A 20,475-nucleotide genomic window follows, 5' to 3' on the forward strand; every position below is an offset into this window, starting at 1 on the left:
GAGCAACCTGATGCACTGAGATTCATGATCCGTGTGCTGCAGAGACATACAAACTCGCTGAGAAATTACAACCAGCTGTGAACCAAATGCTGGTAAATTTTCTCACTTTGGCTGATTGCCATGTGGGATTTTATCCAGTTTGTATTTGATTAGTTTATTTTTTAAGTGGTTGGACTGCTGCTAAATTAAATCAGCTGGTGAGACAATCTGAATCCACTTGCTGCTGTGGTCGGTTCAGCCTCATCCCATACCTTGTTTACCCCCCACGGGTCCCGAGCTTTGGATCTCCCTGTGCTCCGGAGGTGTGATGTAGTTAATGAGGGCTTGTTCCCCCTTGCTCTCCTTTTTCTTTTTTTATTACAAGGCCCCACCCTTCGATCTTAATAAAGCTCGGATCGGACTTCATTAGGCCTCTGAGCCCCAGGGGAGAACGAGACTATAAAAAACAGCTTCTACTCAGATCCTCTTCCTCGCTGTGAAGCATGATACTGTGTCATGTTTGGTTTTAAGGATGAAGCGATATGCAGAAAATAGCTCTTGAGAGCAGCATATTCTCATGTACAGCTTCAGAAGCATCTGCTGTAAAATATCCTGTTTCACACTTACTTTCAATGTAAAATTACATTTTAAAAGGCCACAATTACTGCAATCTGCTCTGTATCAACGACACATGAATCAATGCACAAAAAGGACCAAAACAAAGGAGTTGTTTTCCCCGACACATTTGCACACAGCAAACTTCTTATTTAAGTTATCCTTTTTCAACAATAGCATTTCTTGGCAAACAAACCCGGATTAGGAAGCAGCATATGGTATATCTACTGTACAGGGGTTTAGAATTATTATGGCTAAGCTCCAGGGTTTAGTCACTGGGGTAAGGGCTGTTTACGCTGTGTCGGATGTGTGTTGGCCTTAAACACACAGGCAGCACTGCACCGGTCTGTTTCCACTTATCAAATCCAGACCTGAGCTCCTCTCAGACCAATACTCTGAGGAGCTGACCAAATGCTACTGTTTCAGCTGAAAAGAATAGGCCTCAGTGTGGTAGAGCCACTCTTTAGAAGTGCCAGTTGTTGTTCATTTCTTAATTTGAAGCACCAAATGTTGTCCAGATGTAAATAACAAGAAACCAACCGAAGGTTTTTTTGCTAGAAAAGTGGAATAGCTGTAACTTCCCAATGACCAGTTTTCAAGCATGCTGTCTATTGCATCATCATTAAACCAATCCTCAGTGATTAATTCGCATTTTTCTAGAACGGCATTGACTTGCGAAAAACTGTCTTATCTGTATCCGATTTATGAATGGAGACAAAGAAAACCCAGCGGGAGCTTCTTTCAGCTCATTTTTTCCATTTCTGCATCTTGTGGTACCTTCTTTCGCTTCTGTCCCTGGATGGTGTCAGTGTGTTTGTCAGCTAGTGTGGTGGGGGAGCAGAGTTCAAAGTGACCCAGGTTTCCTGTCATGTGGTTTTAAATGGTGTGGAGAGCCAGCGGGGGATGTCCACGGGTTAAAGAAACGCTTCCGAAGGCCCCATTCTGATAGATATGGTTACACACACGTACAGGCATGCACGCACACAACAGTGTGAAGAAATGCACTAAACAACCGATATCAATAGATAAAGCGTATATATTAATGCGCACGAGTGCACACATATTACATGATAGTAAACCATGGGCATCTGATATTAACTTCAAAAGTTGACAGTTGACATTAATGTGTTATCATGCACGTGGACAGTTTGTGTTTTCCCTGAAACACACACACACACACACACACACACACACACACACACACACACACACACACACACACACACACACACACACACACACACACACACACACACACACACACACACACACACACACACACTTGTTCAGAAAGCATGCATGCATACAAGTACACATGTAGAAAAACACTCATATAGGCTCACACATGCTCACACACACACACACACACAGTGGTGGCGGGCCCTTTGTGTGCCGTAGGCAGAGCAGCCCAGCCCAGCCTGGTGGCTGACAGGCATGTGTCTTTGTTAAGTCAGTCCCTATAATGGTTCTCATATGTGGCCCATTTCCTTCGGGCCCACAAAGGCACAGGCCCTAACCACACCGCCCGGGCTCTAGCTAACGGGCTAATTAATGACTGCAAAGCCGCACTCCTCCTCCTCCTCCTCCCTCTCTCTGTTCTTCATTTATAACTCTTGTGTCTCCTCCTTCGCCTTCGCTGCTCCTCTTTGAGTTCTTGTGTTGCTTTCTTATTGTTTTTACTTTTTAGTTTCAGCCTGTTGTGTCCAGTTCCATAACGTCAGTATGATGTCCCCTGTAGAAACATCATTATGTTGTGATTAATTAATGCTAAGATATAGTTTTGACTGACATTCCTAATACAAGTTTTCAAAACAGAACTGTCAGTTTGTGACAATTAAGTTTCATGTGTGGCTGTTAATTTGAGAGTCATAATAGGCCTCATCGTTCTCAGTTTAATGTCCTTGTGTCATCTGAATCGGAGCCGGAAGCATTTCTCTTGTCAATAAAATGCTGATATGAGGTGATGTTCTGAATAGTCGGGGTCCTAAACCTGTCTAAAGATAAACAGGCACACAAACACAATAATCCACACACTCACACACATGCATCAGAACTAATGGAGCAGGCAAATAGCTATTAGATAGACAGGCAGCTCCTATGTCAGCACATACAGCTTCAGACACAATGACTCGGAAAGCCATGGAAAGCCATAACGTCGATTGGACTCACCAGCTATAGAAAATGCCTTACTCTTGACTTTACGATGGCCCTCCCTCCACTCTATTAACCTGTGTTAGCTAGCCGCATAAGCAGCATACAGTAATGCTATGTCCTGCAATTAAAATGTGTTTTTAGTGTGCTCACATCGTTGTAGTAGGATAGTCGAAAAAAACAAAAACATAAAAAACTGTGATAATTATGTGTAGATACAAATATATTGTGCTCTTACTTGTGCAGTACACTAATTCTAACCACTAGGGGGCGGTGAGACACAAAACTGGAAATAAAAAAAAAAATATACAGCACTGAGTTGTGTGCCAATTTTTTACATTATGGCCAAAAGTACAACTTTTGCATTCATGACTTGGTACACAGTGGCCCAACAATAATTTCTACTGCACAAAATCATTGGAAAAGGAGAAGCGGTAAAACTGAATATAAACTTTTCTGAGAGTTACAAATGCAGTGAAGTGAGTCTTAAGACTACATGATCATTGTATTTGATTCCATTTATGTGAGCATGGAGCAATCAGGAAGTCAGCTGGCTCTGCTGGTGGGAATATCAGTTGCGCATGCTACAGGCTCTACTGAAAAGCTTAGAAAACTGAATGAAGTACTACTTTCCATCTAATTCTCCGTAACTCATCAGTGAATATAGCATTTGCTTTTCAAGTTGCTGCTACAGTCACTACTTAACATTACTTCATCTCACTGCTGTTTCAAGTAAAAGGTGGCATGTTTGCCTTGATCAAACTTTTATACTTACAAAAGTTTTATATGAGAACAACAATGCCCAGGTATATTGTCTATGTGAATGCTGTGGAAGAAAAATAATCAATTAGAAGGGGTGAAAAAGTGGCTAAAACCAGCTGCAAATTTTCCAAAGCTTAACAGTTGGGTAACTTTCAGTTATGCTGGTAGTACTTACATTATACTGAACCGTTTGATTGAGCAGTTATGAATATTATATATCATCATATTGCTAAGTGGAGTATGCCTTACAAAAACTATTTCGGTCGTTTACAGATTTAACCCATATCAGGTCAATGCCGGACAGGTGCTAAACACTGGAACAGAAACATTCACTGTTTTCTTTTTCTTCTTCTTCTTCATTTTCTTCTTCCTTATAAGATAACAGTGAAGTGTGACAGAGTGGATGGAAGAGAGATGATGTAAAATAAAAGTCACTTCAGATTGAAACCCAATTTACAAAACTTTTTTCTTCTTCTTTTACCACTGAATATGAATATCACTGATAATGAATAATGAAGCCTAACTGCAGCTGATTTAAAGTATTCTTGCAATGATGGGGAACACTAATTAGAATATCCAAAATGTTGTCAACATCTTTAAGATTTTGTCAACCATATTGGTGCCAAGTTTATTTCACTTTGATGTTTTGTGGTGGTGGCTCCAGAGATAACCTTTCAGTCATGTAGCTCGGACCATAACCATCCTTGAGACTTTTGCAACTGGAACTTCATTTATAGGATTGAATCTTAATTATTTTTTTAGCGACTTTCTTTCAGGTGGTTATTTATTTATTTAAAAAAAAAAAATCAGCTACATAGTTTACCTGTATAGATTTGCATATTTGAAGTGATTGACAATATCAACTGATGCACTCATTCAGTTCCACACGTGTGCATACCTGCCAAGTCCACAACCAAACGACTACATTTCTTTCTTTCTCTTCTACACATCAACACACAGACACACCGCATATGTACTCATTGCCCCCTCACCCTGCTGCCCTTACACAAGAGGACCATTAATTCTGAGTGTGTGTCTGCGCGTGTACACATGTTCCTTGTTGCTTATGTGTGTATGCTGATGTGTCTGGTGGGCAGTTAGAGGAAGGGGACCTTGTGTTTTCTTAAGGGCTGAGCAGAGGGGGCCCCTGCAGCACTACCTTCCCCAGTCTATTCATCCAGCCCCCTCCCGTCCCCCCCGTCCGTAAAAGGAGATCTTTGTGTGTTTGCGCTAGTGAAGCAGCCCCAGTCAGTCCCAGTGTTCCCAGAGGAATACAATGAATGGGAGCATTTTGTCCCACTCTATAACCTCTACCCCCCCACTTCTCTCTTCTTCTTCTTCTTTTTTAGCCATTCGAACTCACAGACTCATTTTTCTTCTCTCTTCATTCTCTTTTCTCCGTGTCACAAGACGTCAGACCTCTTGTCTGTGTGTGTGTATGTGTGTGTATGGGAATGCCTCAAAAGTACACTGAACTTCCAGTGTGTGTGTCTCTGTGTGTGTGATGAGTGCCTCCCAGGATATCTGGCTTCCTAAGAGTGTGACCTAAACAACTTTGGAAGAGCTGGTCAGGTGATGGACACATGTAACTCCATGCATACTAAACAAAGCTAAGAGTGTATGATAAAGATGTCTGATGCCGTGTTGTGGCAGAGATGTGCACATACACACAAATAGACACACACACACACACACACACACACACACACACACACACACACACACACACACACACACACACACACACACACACACACACACACACACACACACACACACACACACACGCACGCACACAATATAATTCTAACCTTGACCTTAAAGTCAAGTCTTAAGCTAAACAACCCTGCTGATGAAAAGAAGACTAACCAACATGTTCCAAAAAATCTGTCCTGACTCTTTACTCTCAAAGTTAAAAACTGATTAGTCCGCACAAAAGTAGACATATGAAACGAGATGCTACATTCCCACACATCTCTTTTCTGTTGAGCAATTTTGTTTGACTGCCTACATTTTTTACTCACAACCTAATTCTATTCTATTCATTAAGATCTAAGAAATATATTTTAAAAAAAAAGTGTGCTTACTTAATAATGAAACCAGTTTCAACCAACAAATTTTCACATTTAAGAAGCTTAAACCAGCATGCTAAATGCTTCACACGAATAATCAATTATCAAAGTTGTGGTCAATTGACTTTCTGTTAATGTTTTTATTGATCAATTAATTATTTCAGCCCTTCAACGAACACAAACGAGTCAACAAGGTTCCTGTTAATCTGTCTCGCTCTCTATTTAGTCATGCTCTTTGAACCTCCCTACCACAAACCCTTCAACCCTCCCTTGCACTCACTATGAACATCCCAGGGGACGGTCATCTTATCCAACTAATTCAGCAACATAACGCTGCAATAAAAATGCAGAGAAATACTGTAATCACACATCGTGCTGATTGTGTAAATTTGAGCTTTAATGATGAACTGTCCCAGGAGGTCAGTGTGTGTGTATGTGTGTGTTTGTTTGGGGGATGGTGGTTGGTGGGCAGCGTTGTTAATGAATTGGTAGTAAAGGAGATGAATGGAGGTACATGGCATTGAACGAAGGCGGGAAATGGAAAGAGAAGGAAGGACATGTCCATAAGCATTTATCTCAAAGAGAAACAGTTACAAAAAAAAATAATAATAAAGAAACCAACAAAAAAAGGAAAAAGGTTGAGGAGAAAATGTGAAATGGAAATGAGGGTAAAAAAGAAGTAGAAACGGAAATACTACAACTGTAAATAAAGCAACGTATATTTTTAATAAGGCCAAGGCTACTATGGTGAATAACAACAAAAAAAAAATCAAACTTCAATCTTAACTCATTTAAATGACGAATAGATTGGGAAGCATAAAGGAAGAAAGAAAAGAGAAGAAGAAAACTGAACAGCAAGAGATAAGATAAAATGAAGAGAAACTGTCCAAATAAATGTAAAAATAAACATTCAGTGGAGGAACAGGATCTATTCTCAAATGAGGAAGTGTGATAATATATATATATATATATATATATATATATATATATATATATATATATATGTATAGCAAGCATTGCAGTTGTTTTTAGTTGGAAACAAATTATAATAAATATAATTAAAATAGCATCAGTAAAGAAATTGAGAAACAGGATAAAATTTACACTAAATGGACAGGACAGGCTACTCCTGTGTGGCAAATACAGTTTTCTAATATAAGATGTATCTAAGAAAATCCAGTGTTTCCCCTTCAATTGGAACCCCCTCCCCCCCTCAATCAAACATGTCTCGGGGAAAACTGAGTATACGACTAACCCCTGTGTGAAACCTGGAAGGCTTTTAATTTGGGAAGACGCTCCATTCAGGCTAACTGCGGTGTCATTTTGATTTCTCATTCACTCATTGACAGACACTCTATTTATAACTTCATAGCTCTGGCTCAGCTGTTGTGGTCCAGCCAAAAGTATTGTATTTATGTTATTTACTTAATGTATGAGCACTCGTTTCGTTTTAGCTCAGTGAGAGAGTCTCTGCTGTTTGCAGGCACGTTGCAGGTTGCACTAGTTACTGTCCTCTGATCTCTGTGTGTTTCACAAGGGGCGGAGTTCTACCTCTGTTGCACTGACATGGTTCAAAGCATGGTTCAATAGAAGAGTACTGGTGGCAGCAGATAAGCCACAGGTCACCTTTTAAAAATGCTTGGGTCAGGTTGAAACAGCTTGGTTAGATTTGAGGAAAGATTATGGTCTTGGGTTAAAATAAGAGAAACCGTAATCTCTGATGTTAAAATATTGCTGACCCATACGTGTACCGCCACCTCCTCTCTATGTGGACTTACAACACACCCTAACTTTGTCCTTTGCTCTTGTTTAAGGTGCTGTCACTAAGGTGTAAAAATATGTCAATTACCAATACAACATAATATTAGGTTGTAATAAGCTTCTTCCATGTCTCTTTGAACCAAATCCTGTCCAAAATTTCACTGATGATGGAAGCTAAGGTCAACAAGTAATCCAAACAATGATGAGCCTGTTTTTCCAAAGCGTGCAGATGTAAACAATGTAACCGCTCCTCAATTCAAATAGCTGAAGCCTTCCTAAATTTGCATTTTATTACTTTAAGGCGTTGCTTTGAAGAATCTGCAAATCTTCTGCAAATCTGCAAAATCTCCTCAACTTTTAGAAAAGTGCTTAACAAGTGTGAAGAAAGGAAAAATAAGTGCAGAAAGTAAGAAGAACTTGCAGATTAAAAGACAAGAAAAGCTGGACATGAGGGAGAGAGACACAAACAATTTTACAAGACAGAAAAAAAATTATAAAAAGAGAGAAAAGGACAGAGATGGAAGGAAAGAGAGTTAGACAGTCCGGTGATTTAGCACAACCAGCCCTAATAGATTCCCGCAGGGTCATCTTTGATACTATATGCTCTCTTCAGATGGAGCCCTCAGCGTCTTCACTCAGTCAAACCAACAGTTTTAAAGAGTCTTTCAAGCCCACTTGAAAGGCAGCTCTTAGCCTCTCTGTTGTTTTAAAGGCATCTCGTTTTACATTTCAACACTTGTCTATCAATAATGAATGTCTTTAGTTGTGTTTCTGGTCTGTAACTCTGCAACCTGGTGATCATTTCATATGTTTTAGTACCTTTTTACAGGTTAGGCTTGTTCTTTACGTTGTCCCCTTCTTTTTCCTTTTTTTTGTGTGTCCCTCTCTGTCCCTCATCCTTTCTTTTCTCATTTTCATCTTTCTGTTTTAGTCTCTGAACTTTGTGGTTGCTGGACTATTTCCATTGTGTATATCTGTCTGTATGTACAGTATGTACGCAGCATTTGTGAAATAGGCTGTGTGCTTTAGTTACCTTAACCCATCTCTCACTCCTTTCTCCCTCTCTCTCTCTCTCCATTTGTGTCTCTCAGGTCCAGGGTCATATGCCTCCTCTGATGATCCCAGTGTTTCCTCATGACCAGCGGTCTCTCGCTGCTGCCGCTGCTGCACAGCAAGGCTTCCTCTTCCCACCAGGCATGTCCTACAAGCCAGGTAAACACACTCTCTCTGCACACACAAACACACACATTAGGATCCCAGTTTATGTTAATGAGGTGTGTCAGGTGAGGAATGTTCTGGAAATGAGCAGAGAGATTTACAAGCCCTGTTTGTTCACTTCACGATCAATACATTGGACACAGTGAGAACTGGAATGTCTCTTTCATGGCATGCTGAAAGTATGTCAGTTGCACAGCACATCTGCAAGATGGAATTTCACACTTTCTCACATATACACAGTCACTCTCAAGCATGTACTTCTGGTACAAACCGATCCAACAATGTACACGAGGACCATGCAGACAGACAAATCACATGCATTCCCAAAACTGCACTGATAAGAAGGCATGTGTGTTTCAACAATTCAGTTTGCACAAAGAGGCTCATCTAAACTCTTGAGGCCACACCTACAGACAGAAACACACACACCTGGAATCACTTCTCCAGTTATACGCAGTTCTTATTGCGGGCTTCTCTGCACCACCTGCTTTCTTCACGTCTCCTCGTCCTTCACACATTCTTTTCTTCCATACATTCCTCCAGGTGCTCGGCTGAGATGGTGCAGCACTGACCCTCCGTACTTCATACAGAATTATCCGTGTTTATTCCTACTGCATGAGCACACACTCCCATGAGGCTGCAAAGAGAGGCATAAATGAAGAAAGGGATTTAAAAACCATTATTGTACACTCTTCTCTGACTTTGGTCTGTTTTCAACAAAGGCTCAGACATGGAAAGCCTTTTAAGGACAAACAGTAGGGGTTATACACAGTACTCGTATATGAATTTGTGAGTGCATCCCAATGAGCAAGCTTTGGACTTGAACTGTGCTCACCCTGATCTCAAGCACCCGTGTGTACCGACAGCAAGAATTATTAACCTTTGAATAAAACGTTCGTGACCCTTCATGTTTCATTCGGCATGAATACAAACATGAGAGGAACAAGGAATGAGACAAAGAGCGAGACAGAGAGAAAGAGACAGAAAGGCCGGTTGAAGGTAAAGAGCAGGTTAGTTCTTGTGAAGTACCCACCTCTCTCTACAACATGTGTTGTTTTGGTTGTTCAACAGGTGAGAACTACCCAATGCAGTTCATTCCCTCTACAATGGCAGCTGCAGCAGCGTCTGGACTCAGCCCGTTGCAACTACAGGTAAGATGAAAGTACAACGAGCCAAAACTTTTGTGCGTGGTTAGGTACAACTTGTGATGAATCTTTTTTTTTTTCTGGATGAACTAACCATTAAAATAATATTGAATAAAAGGAGTGACTAATATAGCTTCCCACTACATAAGAATCACATGTTGGAATCAAACCCAGAAACAGACTTTTTGACAATGGAGTGGAGAAAAGTAAGGGTGTGGAGGTTGGTGTGTGTGTGTCTGTTTGTGTGTAAGATATGCTTCAGTTTCACCTGGAATCACTTCTCCAGTTATACAAAGTTTGCACCCAGAATGTAACTTTAAAAAAAAAAAAAAAATCCTCAAAACATTTTCACACATAGCAACCACCATTTGCCTTTGTTGCTCTAAGGTACGACTTTTACCTCAAACAAAATGATCTTACTTGCTTTAACCGAACCTAATGGAAAGACTTTGTCCAAGTAAAGTTATTTTTTCATATTGTTGTGAAAACTTTCATGTAATTTAGAGCAACTGCATCAGAGTAAAGAGCAGCAAAGCAAACGAAAGAAGTGCCTCTTCAGTACTAATATCTCAAGTGAAACACCTTTAGCAAAAGCGTTTCAGAACAGCAGCAGGAACAATGTCAAAATGATAAGGCTAAGTGTTTTCACTCTGAGAGAGCACATATGGCTCTAATCCTGAGGGTGTGACCAGCAGGCCAAGACAACTGTACAGGAGTGAGTCGATGAATAGAAAAAACGACTAGATAAGAAACATTGTTTAACCAAATGAAACTCCTGCTCCTTCGAATCTCACCCTGAGTTCAAGTGAGCAAAAAAAACCAAAAAACGTTCTTGTAACATTTTTATAAATTAACTAAGACTTCTAAATGCTTCCTATCTGTTGCAGTCTCAGAGAACATAAACGTTTTTTTTAATCTATACCTCGAGCATGAGTCCTTTTTATGTTTTGCACATGAGATCAAGAAGCCAAGGCTATTGTGAAACTTGTTGAGTGTCTGGGAAGAGCCTCTGGCACAGTTGCAATAAAAAAAAAAAAGTTGATCTAGGTAATTTGCATGTGAAGTGGTTACCGTCAATGACTGAACAGTTAAACAAGCTTGTGTTTCAGACAGAAAGTCTGACTGCCTGAAAAGGGCAAGGTGCAGGTCCTGGCCTAAAAAATACCACCAAAATATTCATTTAAGTTGCCACTATCATGGTAATTTGCCTCTTTAACAGCTAAATAATGTTTTTAAAGGGACTGTGAAATACAAATGGGAGCTAGAGAAGGCCCAGCGTGCAATAATTGGCTCAGATGACAAGCTTTTTTTTTTAACTTCCTCTCAAATTTAATGGAGTTGCGTTAAAATTGTTCTATAAAACAACATTACGCATTGGTTAAAGGTGACGCTCTCTCTATATTGCCGCTAACATGGTAGATTGCTGCCTGTCAACTGTCAGACAAAAGCTGTTATGATGAATCACAGAGGAATTCCACCCCACCAGCACAACACCTGGCCCAGCCAATTCATCAAATATTTTATTGCAGTTTGACACCTGTGGTTTAAAAATAGTACTTATCCATAATGGTTATCATTGAACATATTTGCAATGAAAAAAATAGTGAAATAGAAAAGAAGAAAAGAAATTCAAAATCTCTGCTTGCTAAAAGGAATTTCACAACACAACCCTGTCTCCCTTCCTGCTGTACCTACAATCAGCGGGAAGGACAAAAACCCTCAAAAGCTTTTTCACAGGCAAACAATATTGCTTCATCATGTCAGTCATTACCATAGCATGGCTTTTCGATGCAACAAGAATCCTTATCTCAATTTATTCAATTTGTATTGTGATTTTTGCTTATCGAGGCCCTCATTAGCCGCTATTGACTTAGCAAAGCGCCGTGCCGCGCTGAGGGGATTGGAGCCTCCTGGCTCCACTCCTGGCTTTGAAATGATCAAAAGAGCGGCACGGTGAGTGAGAGGTAAGAGGATGAATGATGTCAGAGACGTACACTCATTCACAGGGAAACACAGCCAGAAACATGGAGAATGAGAGGCAGAGAGGAACCTGAATGAAAGAGGAAGTTTCTCATCAAGGCGTCGGCTGAAATCGAGTATGGAGATAGGAAAAAAGAGGAAGACACTGCGTAGGGAAGTGTTTAAGATAGACAAAAGGGAGATTATTTGAGGAATTTTTGCGAGATGGAGGCGCTGGCTTCCAGCACATGTCTGGACATTGTTTTGACAATGATGCCTATGCCAAAAGCAATTATGATTTGATTTGTAAGTTGTACTTTTAGTCATTTATCAGCATCACAAAAATGTGTCAATACCATACCATAAGAAACACTTGCATAGTGTAATGAAATTCATTATTAATTTCACCCAGCTTGCATCGTTTTGGAGTATTTTTGTTGCGTGTGAGCCGCTTGAACGGACACACAATGTGATCCATCGGTGGCAGCTTAGTTGAGTCTGTCACATCCTTATGCATCTCATCTCCATAAGGTTAGTTACTCTTAGCTGTTAATAGCATTACTCATCAGACACATTTGCATGATGCTACACCTCTGCTTGTGTACCTGTGTATAGTGCTCCTCTGATTTTTGCAGAGGTCTTTGTTTCAGGTTAGACTGTCCACCTCTGCCACAAATTGCTGCCAGAAATCCAGAACTAATTCAAAATATTATTTTGCTACACGGCCGCATGTGCCGTGGTGCTACGGGGACTTTCTCTCTTTCTCTGTGTTTTGTATGGGCTCTGCTTACAGGAGGTTTGCAACTATGACAGCATTGCAATTTTTCCTTAACAGGAAATCATGTGAACTAATTTGCCCATAACAGAGATTTTCATGTATACGGTCGTTTTTCTCAGAAACGTGTTTTTATGATAAGTTACACGTTTTAGTTGAGCCACTTATTTGTGAGGAATCTGATGCTATCGAGCCCAGCTACCTGGCGAGCTAACGTTTTCACCCAAGAACAGAAGGTGTTTCCGCCAGCAAGACCTTCCTGCTCTGCAGTGAGCATTTAAAGCTGGAGAACTTTGACAGGCAGGTCAGACAGTCAGGATCAGAGATGGAGCAAAACTATCTTCAGCTTCCCGACTCACCTGCAGAGAGCAAGTGCATTGCTGGACTATGATTTATCTGCGACTTAATGGCACACTTTGTTTGGGATGTTTAGGAATCAGTGATGTATTTTGTATTACACTGTGGGATACTGAAACCTGTTCAAGTTGTTTTAAAGTATGTATATATATCATACTATAATTAATCTATTATTGTATGCTATTATATACCAATATACTCATACTCCACCTTACTGTTTTTATAATATGCTATACTGCTGTACTATACTGTACAATGTTGTGTTACTATATTTCACATAATATAACATTACACTTAAATTCCATATTATGTATACTGTACTTTATGTTCTACAGTGTTTTTTCACCAGATCATCTAAATATGTTACACTGCTGTAACACCTGAATTTGATCTTCCATGTCTATTTTCTATACAACTTTGGAGTATATCTGAATCCTTTCACTGCTTTAAGAATATAGAAATCAGACTGACTGCCAATGTCTGACTATGCAATTTGTAGTTCATTTTGTTCCGTTTTCCCCAGTTATGGTCAAACATGATTTTGATATGTCTTCAGTATTATAAAGTTAATGAGCTGTATTCTGACATGGAGCACAAAAAAGATAAAGTGATGGATACTTGAAAAAAGCCATTTCCACAATTGTAAAACTTTCTGCACATTTCAGGCAAGCTACATTAAATTGTATCGGGATGTCTCCACAAGTATTAACCAAGGAATTTAAAACAAATTAATTATATGAAATTAGTGATCGTCTTTACAATTCCCCATGATACTCTTTTCCACCACGTAAGTATTTCAGTACAAGTAAGCCTAACATTGATACACACTCCCCTCTTTAGCGTCAATAGAGATCATATTTTAATAATTCAAGATTCTAAGAAACTGAAGATAAAACGACATATTTATATTGTATAAAATATGATATATTATACTACACATAGATAATAAAGTCTAAAGTAGAAATGTATCACATTGAAATCAATTGGGAATTATAAATGTTATACTGCTTTTTATCGAGAAAACTGCGGCATCCCCTGTTGACTTCTGTTTGATTACAGCCTGGTCTTGTCCGGACCAATATGGTGGACGTGTCTGAAGTAGCCAGTGTGGCGTCTATGTATATATGTCTATGGTGACTGAGTGAATGTGTTGTACTCACAACCTTGCTAATATTTTTCTGCTGACTTTGAGCTTCACTCATGCTGGCCCATAAACAAGACCTGAAGTTTATATTGTACTCACATACCCACAGTGACTGTATATTAAGTGCTTAAAAGAAACACAGATGACCCACGCTCAATACAGTTCCTGAATGCATCCAGTGTACACAAAGATGGAAGATGATGCTGGGCTTACCCTGCACGTCTTAGCGTAGACATTGTGTGCGGCCAAGTCAGAAAAACACTTATTGTACTAAATTTGCAGGTCAACATCTGGTTTACGTATTTACATAATTTTATAGTTATTTGTAATCTTTAGAATGTGTTTTTGTCCTCCCTGCTTTGGTTAAGTGTGTCTTAAACACTGTTCTACTGTAAAGTCATTGGTAATATCTTGACATGATAGTCGGGTGCACAAACTGAGATCTTGTCTGTTTGAGTATTTTTAGTTATTAGTCTCAATTACACTTCAGTGCACAATGGCTTGAACCCCAGTGTGTGAAACTGTGCTTTAACCTATTAAAAAAGCATCGTAAATAGACAATTACACCATGTTAGTTCAACATTAGCAACAATCTCCTCTGCTGTTTAGTCAACTACGCACCAGTTGGCATCAAACCTTTTTTTTCAATGCCAGATCTGTGCTCAGTACAAGATAGACAGATGTTGTGGCCAGACTGCTCCAGATGTTTCAAAGTTGAGCCCTATAGCTCTCTTTCAGACAGCTGGCTGGCACTGAAGGTCATAATCGGGCACACAGAAAAAGAATATTCTCAGGCTGTGAAAATGAACCTGTGGCTTTAATATAAAAAAATGTCTCCATATCACTGGAGAAGAAAATAAAGGTTTCTAAAGTTGTGTTTTATGCTTTAAATCTATGCAGTTTTACACCATTATCAACTCAAGGAAACCAAATTAAATAAAAAAAACAGCAGAGATTTTTGGCAAAAAGCTGTTATGCTGTGCTTGACCCATCGTGACCTGAACTAACAATTTTGATAGCACAAATGTTGTGCTATCGGCGTGGGAACTTGATCTGGCCAATTGTTTCCAGAGCCTCCGAGTATACCCCTTCACAAACAGTGGATTTCTGCTGAAGAAAGGCTCCCTTTGTGTGCAGCTAATGCGAAGGAAATACAGTTGCTTAGCAGGCATTCTTGTTGAAATCATAAGACATCTCTCACTGCCTGTCCGTGTGCAGCCTATTTCTGTTTCAGTGTGTGAAGCATGGAGACAAAGGTAAAGAACAAACATTTGCGCCCCAGAGCCATGATATCTGCCCCATAGACTACGTACACTAATTAGGCCTTCTTTCTTCATCGGACTGAGTGTCTGTTACATGGAGGAGAACTAGAACTAGAGGTGAGATAATGGTTGTCTTTATGAAGCCTGTCTCTCAATATATCTCCCTCACTATCTAACTCTACCGGTGCAATATTTAGCCTCCATCCTCTGTGTGGGCCGACTCGGTGGCAGTCGATCCATTTCACCCTCTTCCTTCTCCTCCTCTTCCTCCCCTCCCTGCAGAAACCTGCTGAAAAAGACAAAACCTCATTTGTTTTGCGTACTCCTGAGATCGATACCAGCTCGACACTGAAAGAGGCCAGCTAAAGGGATTCTCCACTCAGCCCTAATGGGACAGAGCGGTTAGAGCTGAAGGAGCTGACTGCTGGCAGACTACAATATGACAGTACCTTCTCTCTGTTTTCTGAAGGATTACGCCAAAGTAGGCCAAAAAAAACCTGCTGATGATCGGTAGGGTCAAAAACGACAGATTAATCATTTAGATTTTAGTCAAATTAGCACTAACATCCAAAGGCTAGTCAGATAGTCTGTACAGCTGAGGTGATGTTTGAGGCCTCTTTGTCAATTTGTAATTCAGGAAATTGCGGCATTGTCTTCCCTTGGGGGTTGACTGAATGGCAAGAGCTTTAGTTGGGGCTGTTTACGCTGCACATTGGCCTCCCCAGTCAACAATCAATCTCTGAGTGTCAGAGGAAAAAATAAGGTCAAAGCTCTTATTGTCAGTCTGCTGTTTGTTCAACAGTTCTCTCCTCTTATTGGTAAATGTTGACCGAATCGCTGCTAACAGCGCAATAGCTGTGGGTGTGTTTGCAGAAAATGTGTGTGTGTTTGTGCAGGCACCGGGTGTGAGCTCCTAACTGTGTGTTTTACTTCAAAGACTCGTGTGTCTGCCCTAGCCCCTGCTCCCCTTAGAGCTGTAGAAACATCAGGCATCACCAGAAGTAACTCTGCGGTCGGCTTGATTGACGCGAGAGGCCTCACCACCAGCCATTCAAGACACATTCTTACGGGGATCTCATATCGCCACGGTTTGGCCCGAGCTCTCCTGGTACCTTCCAAGGAAAATAAGCGGCGTGACATCAGGGCTTTGTTTCAACGGCGAGGCCCCTTCTGTTTGTGTTTAATATCGCTCTGAGAGAAGTGGAAAGAGGGCCAGCCAATTTCTCTGGCCCCGACTGCTGAGCCTGGCGCTTTAGCGGTGAAGCGACGGTGGTCTTGTGTGTCTGCAGTGAAAAACTCTCGATCCCCCTCTCTCTCACTTTCTCCATGGCGCTTTCTTAACTTTTGGATCTCTGGTCCCAGGAGACTTTGCAGTTTTGACTACAGGGAAATCAGATCTCACAACACTGGGGGCCATTTAGGCTGAAGGGGAAGAGAGTAAAAACAGAGAGAGAAAGAAAAAGAGATGGTATTGGGGGGAGAGATGTGAAGAATATTTTTTGGACCAAAACTAAGAGACAGAAGGCAAGTGGAGAGTCGAAGCGAGATCAAAAGAGAGCAGGACAAAATAAAGACAGAAATGTAGAAGGAGGGGGAGAGCATAGATGAAGTGAGAGTAACGAAAAATGAGAGGAAAGCCGAAAAGAAAGAAAGAGAGGAGGGAATCTACGAAGGCCAACCACGTCTGGGTGGTTTTCCTGAGGACAGGCTCTTTGATACTCCGGCACTCACACTCCAATGCATTTAGACAGGGGTTGACAGTGGTTTCAGGCAGCGGTTTGTCTGGCCAGCTAGCTTTGATTTAGAAGACCCTGGACTGTGGGCCGAGTATTTGACTCTTTGATTTTTGTTAAGTACCTTGGATGGAAAATCGGTACCTTTTTTTTTTTTTTTTGGTCATTTAATGTTTTCGCCCTGAAGGCTTATAGTTTCCGGGGATTTTTTTGTAGCCTTTTCTATTATTTCTATGACAGTTTCAAGTGTTTTCAGTTAAATCACAACCCCACGATGTAATTGCAGTATGACAACACCTACTTAAATATGATTGCCCACTATTGTCTTTGTTTTGGATTACAGTTTGAAAAGAAATTCAATTGTCTAAGTCAGTATTGCAAGGACTAACCACACATGGAAGATTAGTCTCAAGTATATTTTGAGGCCCATAAAACTATGTTTTTAATCCTAATTTGATTCAATTTTATTTGACCGTTGCCATTTAAAATCAAAGCTCTGCCGAGAAAGCCAGGGTTTCAGGTTAAATATGATCACAATAACATAATTTAAAACAAAACTCAAAAAAAATAAAGGAAACCAACCTTTTATTCTAAAATATACAGAGCCAGTCTAACATGCTTATTTCTCTACTTTATACTTTAGTATTTGTGCAAACCCGAGTAAGAGATATCGTATTTTGAAGTATTCAAAAGTGTCTTTAGCTATTGTCTGGATTTATTTCTAAATGCTAATCGATGTACAAGCTGCTCCCAGCATCTGTTGAAAAAATAACTGTCAGAGAGGGATTGTGGATAATCGAAAATAAAAATGTTCTGCTGGAATGCCTCCCTGATAAATACTACCTCAAACAAATCTTCCATTTGTGTGGGATGCTCCCGTCAACTTCAGATGTAAGTGTGTGTGCGTGTGTGTATGTGTGTGTACACGCACATCTGTTTCCATGTTGGTTCTGTGTGTCTTTGGCTGAGACACACACCCATCAAACCTCAGAAGAATTAGGGAGTACCAGGGAGAGGATACGGCAAAAAAAAACAACAAAAAAACAACAGGATCAAGGGTGTGTGTATATGTGTGTGTGTGAGACGAAGAAAAAAGAGAGGAGAGAGAATGAAAGAGGAAAGCCACTGACTAGCTGCTGGCGAGCGATGTTAATAGCCTATCGGTTTTGCTGGTTTCTTCCCTTTTTGCAGCAGCTGTATGCAGCCCAGCTGGCAAGCATGCAGATCTCACCGGGAGCCAAGATGGCTCCCCTCCCGCAGGCTCCCAACCCCTCCGGTCCCCTATCCCCCTCCACCCTCAAGAGTGAGAAGCGAGCATCCAGTCCTGTCACTCAGATTAAGGTACGTACTTTGAAGTTACTGTTATCCAATGGTTTATGTTTCAATTAAATTATTCAATGGGATATGCATGAGACAGTTGGACATATGTGATTCATAATTTTACAATGAGGAGAAGTTGATGTACCAACAAACAGTACATGAAAATATCTTGCCACATTCAAGAAGCAAGCAACTGAAAACTTTGTATGGGGAAAAACGTCTTGTGTCTCAATGTATGAAGTAACAGACAACATGATAAGACACAGGAAAGTGTGACTTTAGAATATGTATGATAGGAGAACTCCAAAGAATAATAACAATGACGATCAGTGCAAGTAAAAGTGAAAGGCTGGAAGTTGTTGAAACAACAATCTGCGCATGGCCCTGTACTCTTCACCGTCAATTAGAAACAGCTTGTTTAAAAGTCATTCACTGATACGCACACACGCAAACACATACACACACATAAACTGACACTGGCGCTGGCTGCTGTTTGGCAGGAGCCCAGACCCCTTCGCTGGAGAGAGCGTACGCCTCATCTTTACTCGTCGACGAGGCAGTAATAGAAGCCATGTGTGTCTGTGTGGGGCACAGCTGCAACCGGCGTCACAATAGAGCGGCGTCAGAGCTCACCGCACTCAAACAGTAGTGCTGTGCCCTCCAAACTCCTCACCCTACGCTAAACCCCCCACATACTCAGATCAGCCCCCCTGCTTTGAGTTGCCACCCGCAGCCTTACTCCCCCTCCCTCCCAGCGCCAAAGGCTGTCCTAAGCTCCTTCCCTTCTCAACACTTCCTCAGCTGAAGCTCAGCTCCAAATTAGATCCACATTCATTAGTTGTTTGCTGCCAACACAAGAGTCACAGTCAGACTGTGCTGACATGTAAGAGTTTACTTTTTGGTACTGATTTTCCAAGGATTCCTTATGCGGATCGAGGTCTTCATGAACATTTGATCAGAAATAAAGGAATGTGCCACTGTTTAGATAAGAAGATACACAGCGACTTGTTTACAGTCTGGTTTACAGATATTTTCAGTGGACTTCATGTACTGAAGGGCAAAACCCTGACAAACTTGACTGATCAGTCAGTGGTCGCATCATTGAATCCACATTAAGTGATACTGAAGACAAAATTTAAAATTGGCCGCTTGAACTCATTTCGTAGTGACATTGAACAATAAGCAGAATCACATACCTCACAAACACTCAAAAACTTTTTCGTGACCCATCATTTGTTAACATGGGTTCCTCAAGTTATACACTCCCATTCAACTCTGTTTTCTCCAACAGGAAGAAGGATCCACACAGCCATTAAACCTCTCAGCCAGACCCAAGACAGCAGAACCTCTTCGCTCCTCGACGTCTCCAACACAGAGTCTGTTCTCCGGGCACAAGACCAGCCCTACGGGCATGGGCAAAGGCCGCATCCCAAGCCCCATCCACAGCATGGGCAGGAACACCTCTTTGGGTAGGTGACAAACACATACAGTGGTGTGAAAAAGTGTTTGCCCCCTTCTTGATTTCTTATTTTTTTGCATGTTTGTCACACTTAAATGTTTCAGATCATCAAACAAATTTAAATATCAGTCAAAGATAACACAAGTAAACACAAAATGCAGTTTTTAAATGAAGGTTTTTATTATTAAGGGAGAAAACAAATCCAAACCCACATGGCCCTGTGTGAAAAAGTGTTTGTCCCCTAAACCTAATAACTGGTTGGGCCACCCTTAGCAGCAACAACTGCAATCAAGCGTTTGCAATAACTTGCAATGAGTCTTTTCCAGCTGTGGAGGAATTTTGGCCGACTCATCTTTACAGAGTTGTTGTAATTCAGCCACATTGGAGGGTTTTCCAGCACGAACCTCCTTTTTAAGTTCATGCCACAGCATCTCAATAGGATTCAGGTCAGGACTTTGACGAGGCCACTCCAAAGTCTTCATTTTGTTTTTCTTCAGCCATTCAGTGGTGGACTTGCTGGTGTGTTTTGGATCATTGTCCTGCTGCAGAACCCAAGTTGGCTTCAGCTTGAGGTCACGAACAGATGGCCGGACGTTCTCCTTCAGGATGTTTTGGTAGACGGTAGAATTCATGGTTCCATTTATCACAGCAAGTCTTCCAGGTCCTGAAGCAGCAAAACAGCCCCAGACCATCACACTACCACCACCATATTTTACTGTTGGTATGATGTTCTTGTTCTGAAATGCGGCGTTACTTTTACGCC

At 40.9% G+C, this 20,475-nt stretch overlaps 2 protein-coding genes across 3 annotated transcripts in view; one reads left to right on the forward strand and one right to left on the reverse strand.

Annotated features, from left to right (window-relative positions):
- The window catches only part of LOC138619173 (transcription factor SOX-6-like), a 118,075-nt gene that overhangs the window by 78,404 nt on the left and 19,196 nt on the right, over window positions 1-20,475 (forward strand). Inside the window, exons 8-11 of one of the 2 annotated variants that reach the window (XM_069695465.1) lie at window positions 8,432-8,552; window positions 9,630-9,709; window positions 18,125-18,274; window positions 19,545-19,722. In XM_069695465.1, coding sequence (XP_069551566.1) covers window positions 8,432-8,552; window positions 9,630-9,709; window positions 18,125-18,274; window positions 19,545-19,722 — 529 coding nt within the window. The remainder of the gene's footprint in view (window positions 1-8,431; window positions 8,553-9,629; window positions 9,710-18,124; window positions 18,275-19,544; window positions 19,723-20,475) is intronic. The other variant, XM_069695466.1, reaches the window with a different exon arrangement.
- The window catches only part of LOC138619177 (nuclear receptor-interacting protein 3-like), a 260,883-nt gene continuing 246,410 nt past the window's right edge, over window positions 6,003-20,475 (reverse strand). Inside the window, exon 8 of the mRNA XM_069695471.1 lies at window positions 6,003-6,018. The gene's annotated coding sequence lies outside the window, so the exon portion shown is untranslated. The remainder of the gene's footprint in view (window positions 6,019-20,475) is intronic.

Source organism: Brachyistius frenatus, unplaced genomic scaffold (assembly GCF_029030835.1).
Source record: "Brachyistius frenatus isolate BFR_SWC_R1_liver_20210118 unplaced genomic scaffold, ASM2903083v1 Contig_19, whole genome shotgun sequence".
NCBI classification, from domain to species: domain Eukaryota; kingdom Metazoa; phylum Chordata; class Actinopteri; family Embiotocidae; genus Brachyistius; species Brachyistius frenatus.